Below are 25019 nucleotides of genomic sequence, written 5' to 3' on the forward strand. Positions count from 1 at the left end.
CGCTTAGAAAGAATATGTCCGGTTTCGTCTCCTGTAATTGGGTTTCAACCTCTGGAAGGTTGGAACGTAGACCCCTGATGTTGGAGAAGGAGACATGGTAGTAGGGGTCTACGTTGGAAGATGGGGTTCTAGGTTTATTCGAGTTTTTTTTTCTGGAGATATTTCATGTTGTGGTTTTGGGATTTGTGGAACAGGTCGGCATACTTGGTTAGAGCAGGATAGAGAGAGAAAGTAAGAGAGAGCATTTTTTTTTTATGTAGCACATGATAAGGTAAAGCCGTAACAATTACCCACTAGTATGGTATCGAGAGCCCCCACCAGAGACTACTGCATGGTTCAGAATCCACTCACCAAATGGCAATACAGCAGCCCCAGTACTTTGCACCTGCTGATAGGACAGCCTCCTTAGTGGTTAACCTAAGGTTCCGGTTCTTGACTATCAGGCGGATAATGTCAGCCCAAACAAAACGTTTACCTCCAGCACCCTTACTAGTGACATGCCCACAAAGATAGACATAGAAACAGAAAAATTTCCGACATCTCAGATTACTGTTCACGAAGTACTACCAACCTGGGAAGCAGCTTTTTCTTCACCTTTTGTCAGAAAAATCATTCATTGGAAATGAGGACTGAGAGACAAAAAAGGAGAAGCGAGAGTTACTGGAGTTGCCGATAACACAACCACTGCATTATCTACTCTCATTTTAAAAAAAAAAAAAAAAAAAAAGTAGGGAATAGGTACGAGGGACTTATTAATATCTACTTAGTATAAGTCCGGTGCTAAATTATCAATTTCAGGAGGCTGTTTGAAGAGAATCTCCCCTCCCATATTCATGTGGGGATGTTTTGGCGTTATCTATCTCCAGTTTAAATCATTCAAGCTTCACCTTATAATTAAAATCCAATAATGAACTTTTATCAGTTTGTAAAGTCGGCTTAATTTTTGGTAATTTACATTTGAGTTTAGATAATAGATTAAGGTTTTAATTTGGAGGGTTCTCGTTTTCATGGGTGACTTTGTTTTTTCTTTTCGTTTTACATGTAACAATACAGTATTGGTTAATAGCATATTTGACAAAAAAGAATTCAGAACGATAAAGAGAAAAAAAAATTTTTTTCAATTTCAATCGGAACCCTTTATTAAATCTATGAGCGCTAGCATGTTCTCGTTCCATCAGCCATGACTGGATAGTAGTCCTAAGTAATTCACAATTGTAATTTGAGTATTGAACTTTCATCCCCCCACCCCCACATTCCAGAAATTTATAACCTACATCTGAATTTCATCAAGCACTTTATCCACTACGCCACAGGTTTGCAAGATGATAACAATATTCGGAAAAATCCAAATAATTTTATCCTATCTTTATTATTGTTTTTTGTTCCAATTCAGGATAAACCTTTTCATTATTTATTGTTAACTGGTGTACAACCTCTATAAAAAAAAAAAAAAAGAAGATTTTCTCCAGTGTTCATACTAATCTTATGTATAAAACTTAATGGCTGTATATATGTGTGTGTGTGTGTATCTTTGTGTGTGTTTCCTATAGAAAGTTTTAAAAAATCTACATGAAAACTAAGTGTTGTTACGTAAAAGATTTTTAGGGAAGACAATGGAAGTGGTAACCCCCCCCCCAAAAATAATGAGAAATAACAAAAAGAAATGAAATAAAACAAAATGCTATATTATGTTTGTGAGTTTCCTCCCAACCTATTCTAGTTGTTGAAATGATCGCTGTATTCCAGCTATTGCCAAAAAATAAAAACACTTCCTTAGAGGGAGTGGCCAGTCTATGGAGCAATAGAAAGGTGGGAAGGTATACTTAATTGACCGAAGTACAAGACACCAATTATAACTGTTGTTTATGCATGTACTCTGACTGATCAACTGACCTTTAAATCCCTTTGTTTTTTTTTTATTATTTATATCCTTTGCATGTGTACTCTGTTGCTAGTATGTTCGTATCCTGGTTTTAAATGGCAATCGCATATTGTTTTATTTGTTTTTGTTCATATCAATCTGGCACAAGGCTGTTGGTTCTGGGTGTAGAAGAATTCAAGAAAAGTATGTGAATCAAACCCTGTTAAAAAAAATATATCTATCTATCTATCTATCTATCTATCTATCTATCTATCTATCATATAAAAATAACTTTATGTGTAAGTTCCCTGTGGACTCCAAAACAGCTGGAGCGATTTCTTAAAAAATTTCACATAATTATACTTTGTGTCTGGCAGTGTTCTTAGATAGGTTTTGTATGGGAATGTCTTTGATAAGTATTGATAATTGATAATCAAAAATCTCCAATGAAAGAAGAAACATGTGATTTTGATTAAAGTTAACGCCTAACATCACAAGTGCATTTGAGAAGTTTTATTACTGCAAAAGCAGAAAGGCCCGATATATAAAATTAATAGTAGGTTCTTCAATATGACAAGGGTTCATTCAAAATAAATGTTTCTATAAAATAAAATATGCATCAAGTACGCTTGAAAACCAAATCACAACATATTATTAGGAAAATAAACAAATATTTTACTTGTTTGAAATTTATAACATAAATATATTTCGGAGATATACTCCATCCTCAGTATGTTGTTTCCTTTTTTTTTTTTTTTCTTCCTTGCCATGTTGTAAAGTTTGAGAAAGAAAAGTCTGTTTGTAAAGAGCCGCGCGTTGTATCTCAGCGATTGTATTTTGAAATTTTGGAACAGTGCGTAGGCAACGCAAGAATAACATCAAGGGTGTGAGTTTCATATAAAAACGTTAATTTAATTTGAATAAAATAAAATACACATCAAGTGCGCTTGAAAGCCAAATCACAACGTAATATTAGGAAAATGAATATTTTACTTGTTTGAAATTTACAAACAGACTTTTCTTTCTCCAAACAACATAGCAAGAAAGAAGAAAAGGAAACAAAACAACATACTGAGGATGGAGTTTAGCTTCGAAAATATATTTATGTTATAAATTTCAAACAAGTAAAATATTTGTTCATTTTTCTAATATTACGTTGTGATTTGGCTTTCAAGCGCATTTGATGCATATTTTATTTCATTCAATTTAAATTAGCGTTTCTATATGGAACTCACACCCTTGACGTTGTGTTTCTGTTTAGAGCACAATTAAACTATATACTCAATTTTTGCATTTTAAACTTTAATTTAAGCTATTATATAAAAATAATTTATAAAATCAGCAGTAGGTTCTCTACAGTGCAATGTAAGCTCCAATGTATTGGGGACTAAGTCACTGTAGCTCCCGGTGCACCGGAGTGGGCCCCAATTTGATTGAAAAATGGATTTCAATGACAATAAAACATGAAAGGGTGAAACATTCCTTGATCCTCATTCAATCCCGGGCAACATTAGGTCTCCTTGCTAGTCTATTATTTAGTCAGCTTCTTTATTGTTTTGTCATCGATAGCATTATTCTGAGAAAATTGTTTTTTTGTCTTTTTTTTTTGTTTGTTTTGTTTCAAACAAGATACATTTCCATTTGGAACATTAGGGGCTACTATTTGAGATCATGTCTAACAGAAGACTGTGGGGAGTTGAACTGCGAGACATTTGTTCACATTACATTTAAACTTCTACATGTTAGTACAGTTAGGGGAGCAAGAAACCAGAGGGAATTACAAAGTTTAGTAGTGCGAGAGAAGAAACTATTAGAGTAAAAAGTTTTTTGGCATCTAGGGACCTCAGCAGTGGAGGGGTGTGATTTTGTTGCATGTTGGATTAGGCGGGAGTATGTACATTGAGGGAGAACAAGTGCTGTGAGTTCATCAGAGTAAACTCTGTTAAAGTACTTGTAAAACAGGCGCAGATATGCAGTTTGTGGTGATAAGACAAAGGTTTCAGTTTGGCCTATTAGATTTAAGATTGGTTTTTGGAACTCTGAAAGAGAGCGACTAGTGGTAGCTGCACCAGCCCAGATGTGGCAACAATACTCCATACATGGGCGAATTGTGACCTTGTAAAGGTATAGGATACTATCTGGTATGTAATTTTATAGGATGGTAAAGGGAGCTCACCTTGTTTACAGCAGCCTTGGCAATGTCCTCAATGTATTTGTTCCACTTCATGTTACCTGTGAATGTTAAACCGAGGAGTTTGATGGATGTGCTCTCGGGTAGGGTTTTATTTGTTATGGCGTCAATTTTTCTCGTGAATTGTTGCAGCATGTTTTAAAAAAAAATTGGTTTAATTCCTTTCAGAAAAATATTTTGCTTGGGATCAAGTTATTTTCAAATGACCGCCATTTAAAAAAAACAAAAAAAAAAAAAAAACAACAAAAGACATAATTCTATATTTGTCTATACAGGGTTACTTCCCTTTGATTGGAACAAAATAATATTAAGAAAAAATCTAAACAAAACACACTACTGGACAATGCCTGGTATGGGTAACTAGTTTGAATAACATTCTAAATTGCAATTTAAATTAAAAAAAAAAAAGTCTTAGTGGGGGTGGGTTATATTTTGTGCCCGTTAAATTGGGCTCCTACGCCATAAAGTAACCCACACTGAGCACTCTCTCCTGTTTGTTTAATATGAGGCTCATTCTAAAAATAACGCATCGTCTTTTTATTTTAAACTAAAAAATAAAAATGTTGAAGAGCTACGAAGATGGGAGTAGTACCTTTTAAAACGAGCGACATTTTTTGTGCTCCAAAAGTTATTTTTCTACATAGTCACCGGCATTCTCAATTCACTTTTGTTAATGATGTGATGGTGGCTGTGCATGAGCATCTGGAGCATGCTTTGTCAGTCACATATCTGTTGCGACTCTGAAATCGACAAACCCATCTCATTACTATGCTAATATCCACTGCATTAGCTTCATAAACGTTCAGCAGGCACCAATGAATGTTGATGGGTTCAATTTTTTTCTGCATTAAAGAATTCAATGACACATCTCTGCTTCTGACACACATCCATGACAGGGGTTGCTTTCTTAAAGTCTCAAACCGTCAATATCTACAACAGAAAAATGAAACTTTTTAGGTCATGGATGCTTAAGTTCAGTCATCGTAACAATGTAATTTTCAATCCTCTCTGATCCATTCAGGTGGAATAAAAAAATAAACATTACTTTTGGAATGCGGTTTGTATTTATGTCTGTCAGCCGGACAGCTGCTGCTTCAGATTTTCAAATGTTTGAATATAAATATTTGTTTTTTTGTTTAATATTTATCATCAGATCTGCACATCAATTTAGAAAAATTGGAGGTTGGAATTCCGTCAAAAATGTTAAGTCTGACAGAACTTTTCAAGTTCATATAAGATGCGAGGCTTCAATGATTACAATATTAGCCAAGTACTTTTGCTAATAATTATTCCAGATTTCAATAACAGAAGTAGCCACCTTTTTGATGGTTTTACTAATCATGCATGACAAATTAAGGCAAGACAAATGTGCGACAGAGCACGACAACTGCTCCTGCTAATTCTCTATTCGTGTTATATTTAGACGTCATTCATTTTTTTTTTTTTTTTTTTTTTAACAGTTTGAGGGTAGGGGAAGTATTGTTTATTACTACTAGGTTTTGGGTCTTGAATATTTTTTAACTATAAACATTTTTATGTTTGACTCATATTTTTTAAGATATTCTCCTTAAATCTGAAAAAAAAAAAGCTTTATTTTTTTACTAAGATTTTTAGGAAAAAATAAAATAAATTGCAGTGACAATTTGTCATGCATAAATTTGTTGTACCTTAATTTGTTGTGCATAAATTTGCCATGCCTACCTATCACACAAGTAGAGAATCAGCAGGAACAGTTGTCATTGATTTGTTGTGCCTCAGTTTCTCATACATGAATAGCAAAACTGACCCTCTTGGTAAGCAAAGAAACAGAATTACCTCCCTTTGTGCTAATTTATTAATCTTTTCTTTTGATATGCTTACTCTTTTCTCTTCATCTTCTGTTGTCTAACGTTTTTGTCATCTGACCGTGATCATATAGATTTAATTTACTCATGTACTTTGATTATAAGCATATTTTATATGAATAATTTTTTTTTTCTAGGCAAAATCCTTATCATTGGAGGAGGGATAGCAAATTTCACAAATGTCGCCACAACATTTAAGGTGAGTCTTATTAGCTATCAAAATTGTCTGAGATAAGCAGGGGAAAGCAGTGATATTGTGACTTAGGTGTGGATAGAATCAATTGAGGGAACTTTTGCCATTACTAACCAGCAGAGCTTAACACTGTCGACCAAGGAAAGACATGTATGTGAGTAGAGCTTAGTAGAATGATTAACCTGATGATTTTCCCCTGGAATGAAACATACATGAATAGCAAAAATATCCACGCTTTGCGTGAGACTTCACTGTATGCTCGGGTATCCGCTTCGTGGTTATCCGAGTGTACAGTAAAGCCCCGACCTTAACATTTGACCTTGACCTTGAAAAATAGTGTGTACCATCCCTAGGTTAGAGATCATCATCGAATTAAAAAAAATATAGAAAAATTTCTACGATGTATGTCCTCATCATGGAACGAAAATGTCATATTCCAAAAATCAAACTTTTAGTAACTTTTCTATTTGGCAAGTGACCAAAAATATATATGATTGTCAAAGTTCACCTTAAGATAAATTTGTCCATAGATCCCTGAAGATAAGATGTTGGTCCATCCTTATGTTGTCTGTTGGACGTATATAGTTTCCTGACTGACTTATGTTCTTCTTGAATATTTGTTTATAACAAAGGAAGGGGGGAGAGGGGATTTTGTTTTTATTTTTAAATTTTAGACTTTTATGCTTGTATATTTGTTTTCCTCCAAAAAATTTTTTTTTGTGGCATCCTTGCTAGAAGATGAAATTTGTTTTTTTTTTTTTTACTTTTCAGGGTATCGTTCGTGCATTGCGGGAGTATCAGCAAAAGTTGATTGAAAACAAAGTTTCTATTTATGTGAGACGAGGAGGACCTAATTTCCAAGAGGGTCTTCGAGTGATGAAGGAACTTGGTAAATGTTTTTGGTTATTCATTTTGTTCTCGTCAGTTTCAAAAAAGAAAATTGTAACTAATTAACTCTCTCTCTTCACCCTTCTATCCCCCCTTCTCTCTATCCCCCCTTCTCTCTATCCCCCCTTCTCTCTATCCCCCCTTCTCTCTATCCCCCCTTCTCTCTATCCCCCCTTCTCTCTATCTCTCTCCACCCCCTCTCTCTATCTCTCTCCACCCCCTCTCTCTATCTCTCTCCACCCCCTCTCTCTATCTCTCTCCACCCCCTCTCTCTATCTCTCTCCACCCCCTCTCTCTATCTCTCTCCACCCCCCTCTCTCTATCTCTCTCCACCCCCTCTCTCTATCTCTCTCCACCCCCTCTCTCTATCTCTCTCCACCCCCTCTCTCTATCTCTCTCCACCCCCTCTCTCTATCTCTCTCCACCCCCTCTCTCTATCTCTCTCCACCCCCTCTCTCTATCTCTCTCCACCCCCTCTCTCTATCTCTCTCCACCCCCTCTCTCTATCTCTCTCCACCCCCCCCACCCTCTCTATCTCTCTCCACCCCCTCTCTCTATCTCTCTCCACCCCCTCTCTCTATCTCTCTCCACCCCCTCTCTCTATCTCCCCCCCCTCTCTCTATCTCTCTCCCCCCCTCTCTCTATCTCTCTCCACCCCCTCTCTCTATCTCTCTCCACCCCCTCTTTCTATCTCTCTCCACCCCCCCCTCTCTATCTCTCTCCACCCCCTCTCTCTATCTCTCTCTCTCCACCCCCCTCTCTCTATCTCTCTCTCCACCCCCCTCTCTCTATCTCTCTCTCCACCCCCCTCTCTCTATCTCTCTCTCCACCCCCCTCTCTCTATCTCTCTCCACCCCCCTCTCTCTATCTCTCTCCACCCCCCTCTCTCTATCTCTCTCCACCCCCCTCTCTCTATCTCTCTCCACCCCCCTCTCTCTATCTCTCTCCACCCCCTCTCTCTATCTCTCTCCACCCCCTCTCTCTATCTCTCTCCACCCCCTCTCTCTATCTCTCTCCACCCCCCTCTCTCTATCTCTCTCCACCCCCTCTCTCTATCTCTCTCTCCACCCCCTCTCTCTATCTCTCTCTCCACCCCCCCTCTCTCTATCTCTCTCTCCACCCCCTCTCTCTATCTCTCTCTCCACCTCCTCTCTCTATCTCTCTCTCCACCCCCTCTCTCTATCTCTCTCTCCACCCCCTCTCTCTATCTCTCTCTCCACCCCCTCTCTCTATCTCTCTCTCCACCCCCTCTCTCTATCTCTCTCTCCACCCCCTCTCTCTATCTCTCTCTCCACCCCCTCTCTCTATCTCTCTCTCCACCCCCTCTCTCTATCTCTCTCTCCACCCCCTCTCTCTATCTCTCTCTCCACCCCCCTCTCTCTATCTCTCTCTCCACCCCCCTCTCTCTATCTCTCTCTCCACCCCCCTCTCTCTATCTCTCTCTCCACCCCCCTCTCTCTATCTCTCTCTCCACCCCCCTCTCTCTATCTCTCTCTCCACCCCCCTCTCTCTATCTCTCTCTCCACCCCCCTCTCTCTATCTCTCTCTCCACCCCCCTCTCTCTATCTCTCTCTCCACCCCCCTCTCTCTATCTCTCTCTCCACCCCCCTCTCTCTATCTCTCTCTCCACCCCCCTCTCTCTATCTCTCTCTCCACCCCCCTCTCTCTATCTCTCTCTCCACCCCCCTCTCTCTATCTCTCTATCCACCCCCTCTCTCTATCTCTCTCTCCACCCCCTCTCTCTATCTCTCTCTCCACCCCCTCTCTCTATCTCTCTCTCCACCCCCTCTCTCTATCTCTCTCCACCCCCTCTCTCTATAGCTCTCTCCAACCCCTCTCTCTATAGCTCTCTCCACCCCCTCTCTCTATATCTCTCTCTCTATATATATCTCTCTCCACCCCCTCTCTCTATCTCTCTCCACCCCCTCTCTCTATCTCTCTCTCCACCCCCTCTCTCTATCTCTCTCTCCACCCCCTCTCTCTATCTCTCTCTCCACCCCCTCTCTCTATCTCTCTCTCCACCCCCTCTCTCTATCTCTCTCTCCACCCCCTCTCTCTATCTCTCTCTCCACCCCCTCTCTCTATCTCTCTCTCCACCCCCTCTCTCTATCTCTCTCTCCACCCCCTCTCTCTATCTCTCTCTCCACCCCCTCTCTCTATATCTCTCTCCACCCCCTCTCTCTCTCTCCACCCCCTCTCTCTCTCTCCACCCCTCTCTCTCTCTCCACCCCTCTCTCTCTCTCCACCCCTCTCTCTCTCTCCACCCCCTCTCTCTATAGCTATCTCCACCCCCTCTCTCTATAGCTCTCTCCACCCCTTCTCTCTATAGCTCTCTCCACCCCCTCTCTATAGCTCTCTCCACCCCCTCTCTCTATAGCTCTCTCCACCCCCTCTCTCTCTATATCTCTCTCCACCCCCTCTCTCTATATATCTCTCTCCACCCCCTCTCTCTCTATCTCTCTCTCCACCCCCTCTCTCTATCTCTCTCCACCCCCTCTCTCTATCTCTCTCTCCACCCCCTCTCTCTATCTCTCTCTCCACCCCCTCTCTCTCTCTCCACCCCCTCTCTCTCTCTCCACCCCATCTCTCTCTCCACCCCCTCTCTCTATAGCTCTCTCCACCCCCTCTCTCTCCACCCCCCCTCTCTTCACCCCCTCTCTCTCTCTCCACCCCCCTCTTCACCCCCTCTCTCTATCTCTCTTCACCCCCCTCTCTCTCTATCTCTCTTCACCCCCCTCTCTCTCTATCTCTCTTCACCTCTGTATCTTTTTCAATGACTCTCTTTCTCTCTCTCTTCATTTGTCCATATTTTTATTTTCTCTATGAATGAATTTCTATAAATAAATAACTTTTCTATCGGTTTTTTTTCAGGTTCAACTTTGGGAGTGCCAATCCATGTGTATGGACCAGAGACTCACATGACTGCCATCGTTAGCATGGCACTTGGGAAAAAAGATATCCCAGAAACACCACAACCTGTACAAACTACTGCAAACTTTCTCCTTCCAGGAGGAACTGTAAGTAAAAACACCCATGCACACTCTCATAAGAGAGTATGTGTGTGTGTGTATATATTATTTATACAATAATACAGCTCTACTTATTAGCGAGCACTATTTTATAAACACCAGAGTTTCATTAAATTAGAAAATCACAGCCAACTGGGTTTGAATCTCTGACCAGCAGTTATTAATACTTCCTGCACTGATGATAGCATGAGCATGAAACACTAGTGTTTGTAGGTATAAAGATAATTGTTAATGTTTATTTTAAAATATTATTCAGGGTGGAATGATAAAAGTGTTAGATGTTTGATCAAGACAAGATAGGACAGATAACTGAAAATATCTTTGACCATAATCAGACCACCCAAGGGATATTCTTTTTGTTTGAAGAAAATAAGACCCTCATTGAGTGTGAATAACCCATGCCGAGATCAGCCTTGTGAGAGAAACAATGTCCAGAGACTGGGTAGATATTATCTTCAATGGATGTTTTTCTGGGCATCTGAACAATGACTGCCAACAAAAGGCCAGATTCAGTTAGATTTAAAGAAGCCTCGGTGGAGGAAGAGGAGCTAGAATAGTAGTAGAGTGTTAAAGAGGAGATGGTTCGTTTTTGTTAGTGCTTCCGAGCAGTTCAGCCAACGTGCCTCTCCAGATCAGGTGGATCCCTTGAGGGCTCCTGGCCAAATGACTCTGTAGTGGGTCTTATAGGTTTTGGTCTGATCAGGCAGGAATCTGATGCCGTAAGTCTGTTATTTATCTAAGGAGATGTGTACCCCCCCCCAAAAAAAAAAAAAATTAACATAATTATTTGTTCATAAACGGGATTTGTGGTATGCTTGGGGTGAGGATTCTTTATTGTAATACTGACTGGATCGACGGACTACTTTTGGTCCAGGTACACCATGTAGGATGGTTACAGCAGTGAACGAATGGACAAACGGTGCATTCGTTCACAACTTGGCAAAAAAAATTTTTTTTTTAAATAAGCACGCTTCAGTTGCCATGTTAAGAAAATAAACTGACACAGTGGATTTTTATTAATGATATTTTTAATGATGGATGACGAAATTTTAAAGAATCCAGGTCTTTAGCTGCTGATTTTTTTTCTTCCTCTTTGATTGAGATATGAGGCTGGTTTTTATGAACCATGTTTCATCCTCATAGGAAATCAGTCGGCTAAAATATTAGGTGCCTATATACATTGGTGATCTTTTTAATCAATGCATTTCAGGTGAAAACGTTATTACGTAATTACATGTCATGTCGAAATGAATATAAATTCCAAAAATTGATCCAGTAGAAAAATAATTATGAGTAAAAATAGAATTTATAAAATTATAGAGTTTTATTGTATGCTTTAATGTAGAAGAGTTGTGCGACCAATTCAGTATGGCAACCAAGGGAGACAATCCTTGACTTAAAGGTCTAAAAAAGATATATATATATATATGTGTGTGTGTGTGAATGTAATTGTAGCTGATTTTTTATTTAAAATATGCTTAGCACAACTTTTCAAATTTATACTAATTTCGACATGGCACGTAAGTATGTAATGTTTTCACCTGAAATGCGTGGGTTTTAAAAATCAACTATGTAAACAAGCTCCAAATATTATTATAGGCAATTAATAAGAAAAACTAATATGGATTTCTTCAAGTCACTGCTTTGTTTAATGTTTTTCGATATTTTTTATTACTTTTTAAGAAGTTTCGTTAATACAGCGTTTTCATTTGTTTATTCTTTTTCATTGTTGTTTCTTTTATTAACGAATATTTCTGCTATCAGCCTTTATCAACAAATAGCACAAATTCATAACTTAAAGACTGACAAACCCGACATGCAGCTAAATCCCACCCCCACACAGTAGAGATCCCTAGATGTAAAGGATCTTTCTACTCCAGTAGTTTCTTCCCCAGAACCGCTAGACTCTGGAATTCTATTCCAGGTCCCTGCTTCCCCAACTGTACTGACATGCAGGAGTTCAAGTGTAACGTGAACCGACATCTTGCTGCCCAAATCCCAACATAGTACCCCAGTAGTTGTTACCCCTAATAGTAGCCCCCTACACAAAAGTGGCAATGTGTCTTGTTTGAGATGAAAATGTAATAAAAAAAAATAAAAGATAAATAAAAAAAAAAAAATTGGAAAAAGAAAAACGGCACATTTTTTTTTTATGTATTGAGGTGAAAATGTAATAAAAAAAAAAAAAAAATGTTGGTGCTCTAAACACGTCATTATTTTGACTTGTTTATTTGCTCATCCAATCATTCTGTTTACTAACCATTTGATCTTGTTTGAAATTTTTCATGTCATCTTTCTTTGAAACTTCTTCATATATTTGAAAGTCCATTGAGAAACGATGGAGGATTTTTAAAAAGATAAATGAATTATTTTTATTCTTTAATCCAGATTTTCAGCTTTATGAGTCAAGGTGATGCAGACAATTTTTTTTTTTTTTTTCATTGTTGGGATCTTAGAGCATTATATATAGGACAATGTCGCCTGTTATTGTGGTTGGCGATCCTGTCCTTTAATTGATAAGTAGGAGACTGAAGTTATTTATTGCATGGCCTCCTATGCCAAGTAATGGAGACACAAAATATGCCAGTATTTAATTAAAACCAAAGTAAATTTATTTACGTTAAAGTACAAGTATTAAGTTGTTAAAGTTTATAGTTTAGTACTTGCGATTTTGGCCTGAGCATTCGAATGTCGATTTGGTTGTTTGCCAAAACCAGGAAATGTTTTCGTCACATCTGCCTTAGCTGAGAGCTCCAGCGAAAAGAGAAAGAATGATACAAAGCAAAAGTGATGTATCGCCCCCTTTTGGCAAAGAATGATATTGCCAGATTAAAGGGCGATAATTGTGTTTGCCTTAAGGTCATCCGTTTGTGTTTGTGTGTCCGCTTGTGTGGAGAACTCAATTCCCATAGACTGTTATCCTCATTTTTATTGTTGTTTCACCACGTTTTGGCCAATTCAGGGGATTAGTTGGCCAAAGAAAACGAGTCTTCAACTTAGTAAGCCATTTTCTGTTTTACTTCAGTGAAAAAAAAAAAACCACCCAAGAAAAAAAGGAATTTACGTATTCATTTCTTTTGCAAACTCATAAAGGACGATGTCGCCTATTATTGTCGTTGGCGATCCCATCCTCTAATTGATAAGTACGAGATTGAAGTTATTTTATTTTATTATTGAAGTTGTGTTTGTCTTACAGTCATCCATATGTGTTTGTGTGTCCGCTTGTGTGGAAAACTCAATTCCCATAATTAGAGATCGTCGATTTCTTCCGATCTTGTTGAAGAAATTATTTTTAATGTCATATAATTGTAGTGAGATGCGCTGATATGCATGTACAGTATTGAGATCAATTTTACTACAGTAGAAACATCAATACGATGAGAAATGTGAAAATTTTTTAAGAAACCAGATAAGACAATGTGTAATTAAAAAAAAAAAAAAAAAAATTAAACTGAATTATTTATTTTTTAATCCAAATTTTACGCTCAATTTTTTTGCTCAGGATGATACAATTTTTATTTTTCAATTATTAAGATCTTACAATGTTGCTGAAGATCTTCCGGTCTTGTTGAACAAACTTTTTTTAATGTCTGCTAGCCATAGTGAGATGCGCTGATATGCATGTACAATATTGCAATCAATTTTACTGCAGTAGAAGCACCGATATGATGAGATATTTGAAAATCTGTAAAGAAACCAGATAAGATGATGCAAGATTTCTTAAAATAAATTATTTTTATTTTTTTGATCCAAATTTTCAGCTGCATGAACTTTCCTCTGGGTAATAGGAGCAATTTTTGGTCTCCCGACTAGTAATTCACTTCCATTTATCTGTTTGTTTTGCACTTTTCTCTATAACCACACCTTGGATTTTTAAAAAATTTTGCACAAACATTAGTCATGATGAAAGTAAATTTTTGCCAGAACGGATTTTCTGGGATAACTCTGGCCTCCTCCCCTAGGGGCATTATAGGGGTAAAATTATCCCCAAATTGTTCGTCAGTTGTTTTTTTTTTAGAATTTCCTCAATAACCACGCCTTAGATATTTTTGAAATTTTGCACAAACATTAGTTACGGTGAAAGTAAATTCTTTACTCGCAGAGGAGGACCCCAAATACTCAGATTGTTTTTATTTATTTTTTCTGCATTGTGTTACCTGGTTTGTTAAAAGATTTTCAAATTTCTCATATCGATGCTTCTATCACAGTAAAATTGATTGCAATATTCTACATATACATACATACGCATAGATATATATGTATGTATGTGTAATATATATAACATTTATGGTTTGTGTGAGTTGCAACGTTGTCTGATTGTAGTATATTCCAGAGTCTGACTTTCCTGCAGTTTGCTTATTCTGTGTTAGTTAAAATGGTTAGTATGTAGTGTGTGGTTCAGATGACAGAGTACTCTTCTTGCAGGCGAGTGACTCTGGTTTCATATCCTGAGTTCACATCTACTGATAAGCCCAAAAGAGGGCGAAACTCTAGTCTGGGATTTCCATGGCTTCTGTGAGCTTCAATGTTGTCTCATTGTGGTAATATATTAGTGTTGGGATGATGATTCAAGAATTGGAACAATCGGAACTTTTTGGGTATTTGAAAAATTTGTGCCTATTTTCCAATACCACAAAAACGATTCCTTTCATCTTTTTTTCATTTTATTTTGGCTTAAGAAAAATCTTCCACTACTGGTAATAATAATAAAATGATATTTATTTATTTTAAACTACCAGCAAAACTAAAATCTATAGATAACCCCCTCACAAGTGTGTTTTTACGTTTGAAAAAAATATATGCACATTAAAAGTTGTGTTTTTACAGTAATTGGGACAAAATAACCATTTTATAGTAAAATATTTAGAAATTTATAAAGAATCAGAATCGGTAATTGTATCAGAATCGAGAAAAATGTTATAATCGTCCCATCACTAATATATATATATATATATATATATATATATATATATATATATATATATATAATAAAACAATGAAAGCAAGTTTTAGGCTCCCCTCCATGAAAGCCAGAGGTTTGAGGGAAATATCAGATATTTTTGTATATATATGAAACTAGCCTGGGTGCCCAGTGTTGCCCAGAGGGGTGTGTTGAGCAAAAAAAAAAAAAAAGGCTTTTTTCGCTGATATTTTCGAAACTCATTCCCCTCTTTTTTTATTAACTAGCCTTAATTCAAACCTTCACCACTTCTGGTTTTGCGATGGTTGCAACAGCAAAGACGTCGCATTTTTTTTTTTCCACATTCTTTTTCTCCTTCGCGGTACAGGTTCGAGCCTGCCTGCCCACTACCACTTTTTTTTTTTTTTTTTTTTTTTTTTTTTTTTTTTTTTTATGCTTAAAATACACCTCGAACCACCTGGGCAACGCCGGGCACCCAGGCTAGTCTAAAATAAGTTTTGAATTAATTTACAACAAATTTGTTTGACAAGGAATACAGAAAATGGAAGATATATAGAACAAACTGGATTCGAATTTGGTAAACTCGGATTGTCAGTTGGTGTTATTCACCACCGCCCAAGAGTATATTAAAATCTTCAAACTAAATAATAGACAGAACCACGAGAGAAAAGGCAAGTGGAATTTATCTTAAACCATTTCAGAAAATGGAGTGGGGGTGGGGGTACAATAAGAAAATTAAAAAATAAAACCAATTTCAATAATTTTTTTTAATTAAAATGAGACTGAAAAACTTTTCACTGATAATTAAATAAGAAAAAAAAAAAGGATTATTGGAAAAATGTAATAAAAAAAAAAAAAAAGATTCCAAAAGATTCTTTAAAACATCACACAAGATTCCACAAGTTATTTATGCTTCTTTTAATCCAATGACCCTTTTAAGGGAGTAGATATCCCCTTATTGAAAGCGGACCTTGAATATAAATTTGTCCTAAAGGAGAATATAAATGAATTAGAGAATCGAGAGGAGTCAGTTAAAAATATTTGAAGAGTACCAACACTAGTGTCACTAATAACTTATGACAATGGGGAAAAAAACCCTATTAGAATGGAAGAAGGCTTTTTAACATCTTGTGGATTTCAACTGCGAAGAGATTGGATTTTGCCAGGTTAGTCATGGGTGTGTGTACATAGAGAAGAAATCGTATGTCTCATGCATTATGGTCCAGTTTTTTAAAGAGTTTTTTGTTATTTTTTATATATTTGCTTCTACAAACTTTTTGGATATTTGTCATAAGGAAATGCTGTGAGGTTTGACATTGCTATTACTGATCATATATATGATCTATATTAGCATGGCCTGTCTATTAACACTTTTTGACTTGTGCCCCGCACCCCCCTTTTTTTTTGTGCCCTGCACCCCCTTTTTTTATTTTTGTGATTCGGAAAAAAACGAAAAGTGACATGTGCAACCCTCTTGTTTTCATTTTTTATTTTTTTTATTTTGGAAAAGAATTTTACATACTAATAATTGTGCATATTTTTTTTTGTCTTTCAGAACATGCAGGTATAACAATTTACTTATCCTTTTACCCCCCTCCCTCCACTGCTAACGTGTTTACCCACTCCCACAGCCAGAACGTTGCATACACTTTTGATCCTCTTTTTGACTTCAGGGTGGCCATTGTCTTATCAGGGGAGATAACTTATCCCAATTTTATTTGGTTCTTTGTTAATGTAGTGAAATTCGAAATATTGAATTTCAAGTGAAACCAAGTGTTTGCTGAATTGTCATATCACAGTAATTAACATATCCAAAAATTACGAAAAACGATTTGGGTAGAAAATATTAATGAAAACAGTTTGTGAAGACAATCAGCGAAAATTAAGTTTTGCTAAATTGGCCAAAAATTTTCAGTATTTAGAAAAGATTTACCTCCCTTTTTTGTTACAATTAGGACTCTCCGGTTTCTTTTTGAAAACTCAATTTTCATAAATTGCCCCCAAATCTATTTTTAATTAACAGTTAATTTTCTGCCTAGCGTTTTTATAATCTTTGAATATTTTCATTACTATGATATGACAATTCAGTAAATACCATTGGTTTTATTCGAAATTCAATACAATGATAAAAAAAAAACTTATTTTTTATTTTATCTTTTTAACAATTGATTTTTGCCAAAATGTTTTGTATTTCTTTATTTTTATTTATTTTTTTTTTTAATTTTTAGAATCTTTTTTTTTTTTTTTTTTCATTTGAAACAATTCATTTTGCCAAAAGTTTTTGGTTCTTGTCCCAAATTCCCCCTATATTAGCAAAAACAAAAGTAAAAAATTTCTGATGTATGTACCTATGATAAACTGAAAATACTATATTCCCCCCAAAATTATGTAAATTTATCAAGTCCTTTTTTTTGTTTTTAAGCAATTAATGGGAATTTGTAGTAATTACAACATAAATCTCACAAATTTAATTATTGTTGAGTATCTCCCTTTATTTTTTTAAAAGATTGTTTTCTAAATCGCAGGCAAGACAGCTGCTATAAAATTTTAGTTTTTTATTTAAAAATAAAAAACTATTGGATCAATTTACGTGAGTTTTGGAATATAATTTGCTTTGTCACAGGTACATATATCATACAGATTTTTTTTTTTAATTGTTTTTATTGTAGGGGGAATTCTGGACAAGCACCAGATTTTTTTTTAACAACTGAGTTTTCTTTACAAAAAAAGCATCTATTTAATTAGTTTTAAAGTGGAAATAAAAACATTTTTATTGGCTGTTTTTTTATTTATTATTTCTTTTTTTACTAAAAAAACATGTAACACTTTTTGCTGTGAATTAGGTTGATCCTAAGTGGGGAGTTGTGCAGTGAAAGATCACATACATTTAAATGTCATGTTGACACAATCTGGAAACGGGGAGTGTGAAGGGAATTTCAAGGTAAGCAGATCAAAAAAAAAAGTTATTAAAGTAGACAACCTTATGGCATCTGAAGACTGACTGCCACAGTGAATAGGTGTAGTTTTGCTGCTTGTCGGGTTTAATTATGTTGAATGAAGGAGGCAAAAGTGCAGCAAGTTCGTTGGAGCACATTCTGTTAAAGTATTTGTAAAACAAACACAGGAATGCGGCATTAAAAGAAAACAATTTTTTAATTGGAAAGAAAAAATAATAAAAATACGGTTTCATTGGATGTTAGAATTTTATATATTTTTTTTAAATTCATAATTTAAAAAAACAAACAAATTTCTGACATATGTTGAAATAAAAAAACAAAAAAAAAACACTGGAAGAAATATGAAAAAAGTAATAGTAAAAATTATTAGAATTTCATATTTTTTTAAACTCATGAATAAAAAAAAAAAAACAAATTTTAAACCTATGTTGAGATAACACTAGAAGAACTATGAAAAAAAAAAAAGTAAAAAATGATAATTTTTGAAACTCATAAATTAAAAAGAAACATAAATTTCAGACATATGTTGAGATATAAAAAAAAAGCTAGAAGAAATATGGGGGGGGGGAGAAAAAATCAGTTCTGTTCTTTAAACTTGTCAATAAACAATGTTTCCATCTTTGTTTGCAAACCAAATCATAAAAATCTTTATTCTTGTAAATAAAGATTGTTGCTTATGCAATATAATAGAATTTCAAACCAACACATTTCAGGTGAAAACATTACTTTGTTACGTGTCATGTCAAAATTAGTATAAATTCCAAAAATTCGAAAAGAAAAAAAAAAGAAGAAAATCGTCCATTAGATGTGCTGGATCTATTTTTCAGAAAAAAATAGACACTAGCAGTCTGACATTTTCTATTTTTTTAATGATGGGATTTCAATTAAAGCGAGGGGGGGATAATAAATCGGGTTGTCATACAGAATCGGTCGCCCAACTCTTCCACATTAAAACAAATGATAATGCTCGTTAATTTGATAACTTTTATTTTTATTTATAACTAGTGGGGGTATCCGGCATTGCCCAGGTGTTTGGAGGTGTAAAAGAAAAAAAGTGATAGGGAGGGAGGCTCGAACCCGTGACACGAAGGCAAGAAAGAAAGTGAAAGAAAACGTGACATTTTACCGCTACGCTACAAAGCCATATGAAATGAAAAGCGTTCAAATTTAGCGATGTCAATCAAAAAGTTGACTTGCTAAGTGAATACGCACGTGCAGAAATGAATGTTGGCTGAAGGACAGTTCAGCTTTTCGCAGTTTCATTTATTTGTTTCCCTACGATGTTGGGGAAACCAAGCTCTCCCGAAAAAAGGGGGAGCTCTCAAATAAATAGCAATTGTCTGATATGAAGGGTATTCTCCACATTGATCAAAGCTGATTGCCTTCAAGACATGCCAGCCATGAAGGCCAGTGAGCTGATTTGATTCGATTCAATTTCGCTTTATTCATACAAAAAAGACGGACAAACACTGAAAACCAGGTTTTTTTTTGTTTTTTGTTTTTTTATAAAAAACTTGCTCAAAATAAATATAGAGACAATGACTGTTCGCAAATCGTAGATATTACAATCTAGGGAGTATATAAAAAGTTCTAAAATATAGTACCCCCCCCCTCCCCGAGAACCCTCACGAAAAAAGCCATTGCTAGACTTACAAAAACGCACACAGCTGTTTTGCCTTTTATATATATAAATTATTTTTCTGATATGTCCTTTAACCTTCCGAGATTGTGGGGGCCACTGCATTATTTTTTCATGCAGTGTGTCTTGGGCAAGAATAGCTTGGTGGTGACCATCCCTCTCCAGGGTATGAGCACATACAGCACCTGGCAAATACTGAAATGGTCACCCATTTAAGTATTTGCCAGGCTTAATGTTACTTAACTTCAGTGATCTACCGGGAGCCAGTCTGTCAACGTGATTATGCCGTATATGAAGAACTTAAAGGGGTCACATTGCTTAAATGAAATTCAAAGTTTTGCGGTGATTTTTGGAGTGTTCAAAAGCAACTTTACAAAATCTATCGTGCCACCCTGTAAAGAAATTAAAAAATCGAAAGTGTTGAAAAAAAAAAAAAAAAACAGTTAAGTGTGAAGAAAAAAGAAAAAAATTAAAAACAACCAAATGAAAAGTATCGAATGAAAGGAAAGGGAATAAAAATTGTCCTAGAGGAATAAAAAAAAAAAATGGTAGCAGAAAGTTCAAAGGTGAAGAGATACAAAGAGAGAATCGAACCGTTTAGACAGAATAGGCTGCTTGGTTTGGACCAGCAGAAGTTCTACAGTGAACATAATGACATGTCCCTTAACTCTCCGTGGTCGTGAGAGCCCTGCATTATTTTTTCATGCAGTGTGTCTTGGGCAAGAATAACCTGGCAGCGTCCATCCCTCTCCAGGCTCCGAGCACATACAGCACCTGGCCTTACCAAATAGTCACCCATTTTAGTATTGGCCTTGCTCAACATTGCTTAACTTTGATGATCTAACAGGAACCGGTCTATCGACGTGATTATGTCATATATAATTACATTTTTACAGGATCATTTTTCCTGATTTTTGGAATTTATACAAATTTCGATATGATACGTAAGCCTATAATAGTGTTTTCACCTGAAATGCGTTTGTTTGAAATTCCATTATACTTCACGAGCACAAACACAAAAAAAATCAATTGTTAAAAAGTTATCTCCCTTGATATCAAAATTTGCCACCCTAAAGTAAAAGAGGACCCTTAACTGCCACTATTTCTATGCTGACTCATTTTATTTTTTTCCTCCCACGTAAACCATCATATTGCATGCCTCTGTGGGAATGGTCATGCCATGTTGGATGCTGACTGGTCTCTTTTGTCACATGAAAAATTAAACCATTGTTGCGTTGATGTTGTCTTGATGTTTAATCTACGAATTCAGTTTGTAGTTCTTGCTTGCTTGTTTATTTTGACACTGTGCACACTTTTCTGTTTTTCTACAATAGTAGGCCACTCAGGGGTAAGGGTTAATGAGTATAAGGTGATCAGTGAGACAACAGTGTAATGATCGTTAGTGGCAGAAATTAGATTATTTAAAGGGACAATTCAACAAATATTTGTTTACATTAGACTTGAAGATGCCCATGTTATATTCAGCTGGAAAGCAAGTAAACAGGTAGTTCTAGGAAAGAAGCTTTGTTTATTGAATTTGCATTTAGATTTCGGGGTAGGAGTGGGGTAAATTGTTGATAGTGGTTGTAGCTAGATGAGTGCCTTTTTTTTTTTTTTACATAGGAATCACCACTTATCAAGACCCGTAGGCCACTCGAGGATAAGGGTTATAGAGTGTATAGTAGTCAATGGAATAATATTACTTAAGGGTGGGGGGGGGGCAGGTCATCAAGAATTTGTTTATGTTGGACTTGAAGACAACCAAGTTGTAGTCAGCTGGGAAGCAGGTAAATGGAAGAGAGTTCCACAGGCGTCCGATTCTAAGAAAGAAGCTTTGTTCATGGAATCTATGTTTTGATTTAAGCACAGATAAAGAGTGGGGAAAATTATTGACAGTGATTTCAGCTAGTGTTTTTTTGTGAAAGATTCGTGAGGGGGGACAGAGGGCATAGATTGAACTTCAGACAAGCACTTGCCATGAAATTAATAATAGAGCAGAACCAGGTGCGCAATGTCTTGTCTGGAAGGAAAAGGTCTCAGATTTTGAAGCCGGTTATGAACTTTGTCAAGGCAGGAGAGGGTGCTCTGCCTGGATGTGGCAACATTACGCCATCTTAAAACGTATTTGGCTCTTGTACACGTAGCGGATAGCATAGGGAATCGGATACCTTCTGGAGCAGTAAAAGGACGCAACCATTTTTCTAATGACCTTTGCAACGGATTTGATGTGAGTCTTCCATTTCAGGTCAAGAGTAAAGGTCAGTTCGAGAAGCTTGTTGAAGGAGGGTGCTTCTTTCAGACAAGAGTCATTCATATCAATTGGGGCCAAGTGGGGATCAGAGCGTTGGTTGTGAAAGATAAATGTTTAGTTTTGGATGTGCCAAATTGAGACTCATGAATAAGATAATAAGAGCAGTTGGAAGAGGTGAATAGCGTTAAGAAGTAGAAGGGGGAGAAAGAGAGAATAAAAAAAATGGTTGCCAGTAAATAAATACGCAGTGCGTAATGCATTTGAGAAAGTGCACTATTTTTATTAGAGCAAAAATATAGTCCATATTATTTGGATCCTTCGGACTACTGTGATATTTGCACAACGGCCAACCTTTTTCAGGTGTATCTTATAAAATTCAGGGAATCTTTCCGCAAGGACCCGTGGCACAATGGATAGAGTACTTATTGATTAGTGAAATTCAGTTGTACAAATTACATTTCTAGAGATTGAAGGTCCAATCCTCAGTGTGGTTGATCCAAAAATACAATTTCAAATTGTTTAAAACTTCTACCAGCACTGTTTCATTATTATTTTAAAGTTTTAGCCTTAAAAATTATTTTGAAGAGCCTTTCTAGTGTGTTTTCTAATTGTTTAAGAACCATATTAACATTTTAAAAATTATTTTCATTGCTTTTTAGAGAGGCATTTTTTGCTTTATTTTTGCTTGATACAGTTGCTGTTTTAGATAAATTTTTTCTAGCAAAAGAAACCAGAAACCATATGTGTTTGTTTTATATGATTTTATAAAATTCAAATAAAGAATGCACCAAAGCTTAATTTTTTAACTAACAATAATTATAAGATTTTAATATAACAATAATTATAAGATTTTATATAACAATAATTATAAGATTTTATATAACAATAATTATAAGATTTTTATATAACAATAATTATAAGATTTTTATATAACAATAATTATAAGATTTTTATATAACAATAATTATAAGATTTTTATATAACAATAATTATAAGATGGGTTGGATTTATTGCAGCTTGAATAGATTTATCGCAAGTGTTACAAGCCTGGATAGTTTTTACGCCACTGCTATGAGCCTGATTAGATTTTTACTGCAGCAGCTACAAGGCTGGTTAGATTTTTACCACGGCAGCGGTAATGCTGGTTAGATTTTTACCATGGCCACTACAAGGCTGGTTAGATTTTTACTGTGGCTACTACAAGGCTGATTAAATTTTTACTCTGGCCAATCTAAGCGGATAAAATATGCATAGTGCTGTTGAATGATTTTTTATTTTAGTGCAAAACATTATGGTTACATGTCTCCAGATTTAGTGTAAAACATTATGGTTGCATGTCTCCAAATTTAGTGCAAAACATAATAGTTGCATGTCTCCAAATCTCTGCTTTAGTTGCAATTGTTTCATCATATCAATTTAGTTTGCATCACCATCGACAAATCGTCAGTGATGATTCATCGTCGCTGTCAGGTTTGCTGCATCTCATTAGTAAGTCCTTGTTTTATCAGCAGCTTTTATTGCGAACGGTAGTTAGGGTTGCGAATGGTAGTTATGACCTTTCTATTGCTTCACTTGCCTATTTTAAAGATTTTCTTTTATGATCACATTGACCTTTTGTTCTAATTCAGGCAAAAGTAGATATTCGTCTATTGCCTTCCTATTCGTACTTTACAGCAGCAAATCACTTTGTCCTATCACAAAAATAGATGTACTAACATTAAAAAAACTGATTGTCATAGTTCATTGATGTTGAGTTTTGTGTATATGCATGAAAGTTCAAATTACATTTTATTTTTTACTTTAAAAACTTTAAAGTCACATTTCATCCCTTACGAATTTGCAGTTCATACCCTTACAAATTTGTGTTTCATCTCTTACAAATTTGTGTTTCATCTCTTACAAATTTGCGTTTCATTTCTTACAAATTTGCGTTTCATTTCTTACAAATTTGCGTTTCATTTCTTACAAATTTGCGTTTCATTTCTTACAAATTTGCGTTTCATTTCTTACAAATTTACGTTTCATTTCTTACAAATTTACGTTTCATTTCTTACAAATTTGTATTGCATTTCTTACAAATTTGCGTTTCATCTCTTCCAAATTTGCATGTTCTCTCACTGAAACTGGTGTCAAACTTTAGCGACCTTTCTCTTCTTACTGTAAATCTATTGAATATTTGTGAATTTAAAGTTAGTAAAAAAAAAACAGCATTGCTAACCGCATCAATTCCTTGTGTTCATTAACATCTTGGACGCTGATGTCAAACATTGTAGTAGCCATTGACGTATCAGTCACTGTCGTTAAATTTTCTGGTGGTTTGCTAAACTACATCTTTTATTCGTCCAATTAAAAAATTGAAAAAGATGAATTAATAAAAGCATACATTAATTTTTTAATCTTAAAATAAAGTCTGTTTGAAATTAAAATGAAAAAAAAAAGGCATGCAGGATACCAATAGCATTTTAATTTGAAATTCAACTTTTTTTTTTTAAGTTGATCGTCTATAATTTCAGAAGATCAAGAAGAGAGTAGTTTCTTAAAAACTACTAACTTCTGCAAGATATTACAAAATGTCTGACATTCCTCAACCACCATGTTGTGATTTATGTTATAGTATTTTTGAAACTGTTGGATTTTTTTGCTTTTTTTTTATTTAATATTTAGATTTTATTTTACTTGTATTTAAAAATTTTTTTTTTTTAATTTAAGTTACAATTTTACCATTTATCTCCAGATTTTTCTTGCAGCAAATTGTAAAACCTTGATTGTTTATATATATATATATATATATATATATAATTTTTTATTTTTAGTTTCATAAAGCTTTATTTTTTTTTTTTTTCAGTAGTAAAAAATATCTTTTAAAAAGATTTAATCGAAATTTCACACAAATGTATTTTGTTAATTTATTTATTGCGGACTATTATTCTTTTATAATCAATTTATAAAAATATATATATATATATATATAAATAATACTTATCTCAATAATGAATTCCAATTAAAATAATGTATTTTGTGTCTGGGAATGTTCCTAGATAGGTTTTATATCAGAATGCCTCCAATAAGTATAAAAAAAAATTTGATTAATGATGTAATAATCTGGTTTCTGCAGCCTAACATCACAAGTAAATTTGAGATGTTTTATCACTAGGGCTGCGAACAATAGAATATTCGTTTCATTTTTTTGACTCTCTAGTGTGTATCCGACACAGTTAGACACACTTAACCAACCGAGAGCCACA

At 35.4% G+C, this 25019-nt stretch overlaps 1 protein-coding gene across 4 annotated transcripts in view; it reads left to right on the top strand.

The window, feature by feature from the left end:
- Window positions 1-25019, top strand: part of LOC145263869 (ATP-citrate synthase-like) — a 238639-nt gene that overhangs the window by 128450 nt on the left and 85170 nt on the right. For all 4 annotated transcript variants that reach the window (XM_080120941.1, XM_080120942.1, XM_080120943.1 and 1 more), the window contains 3 exons: window positions 6034-6095; window positions 6861-6978; window positions 9849-9994. In XM_080120941.1, the coding sequence (XP_079977067.1) occupies window positions 6034-6095; window positions 6861-6978; window positions 9849-9994 (326 nt within the window). The remainder of the gene's footprint in view (window positions 1-6033; window positions 6096-6860; window positions 6979-9848; window positions 9995-25019) is intronic.

This window comes from Euprymna scolopes, chromosome 39 (assembly GCF_053919585.1).
Source record: "Euprymna scolopes isolate OS-2025 chromosome 39, ASM5391958v1, whole genome shotgun sequence".
NCBI lineage: Eukaryota > Metazoa > Mollusca > Cephalopoda > Sepiida > Sepiolidae > Euprymna > Euprymna scolopes.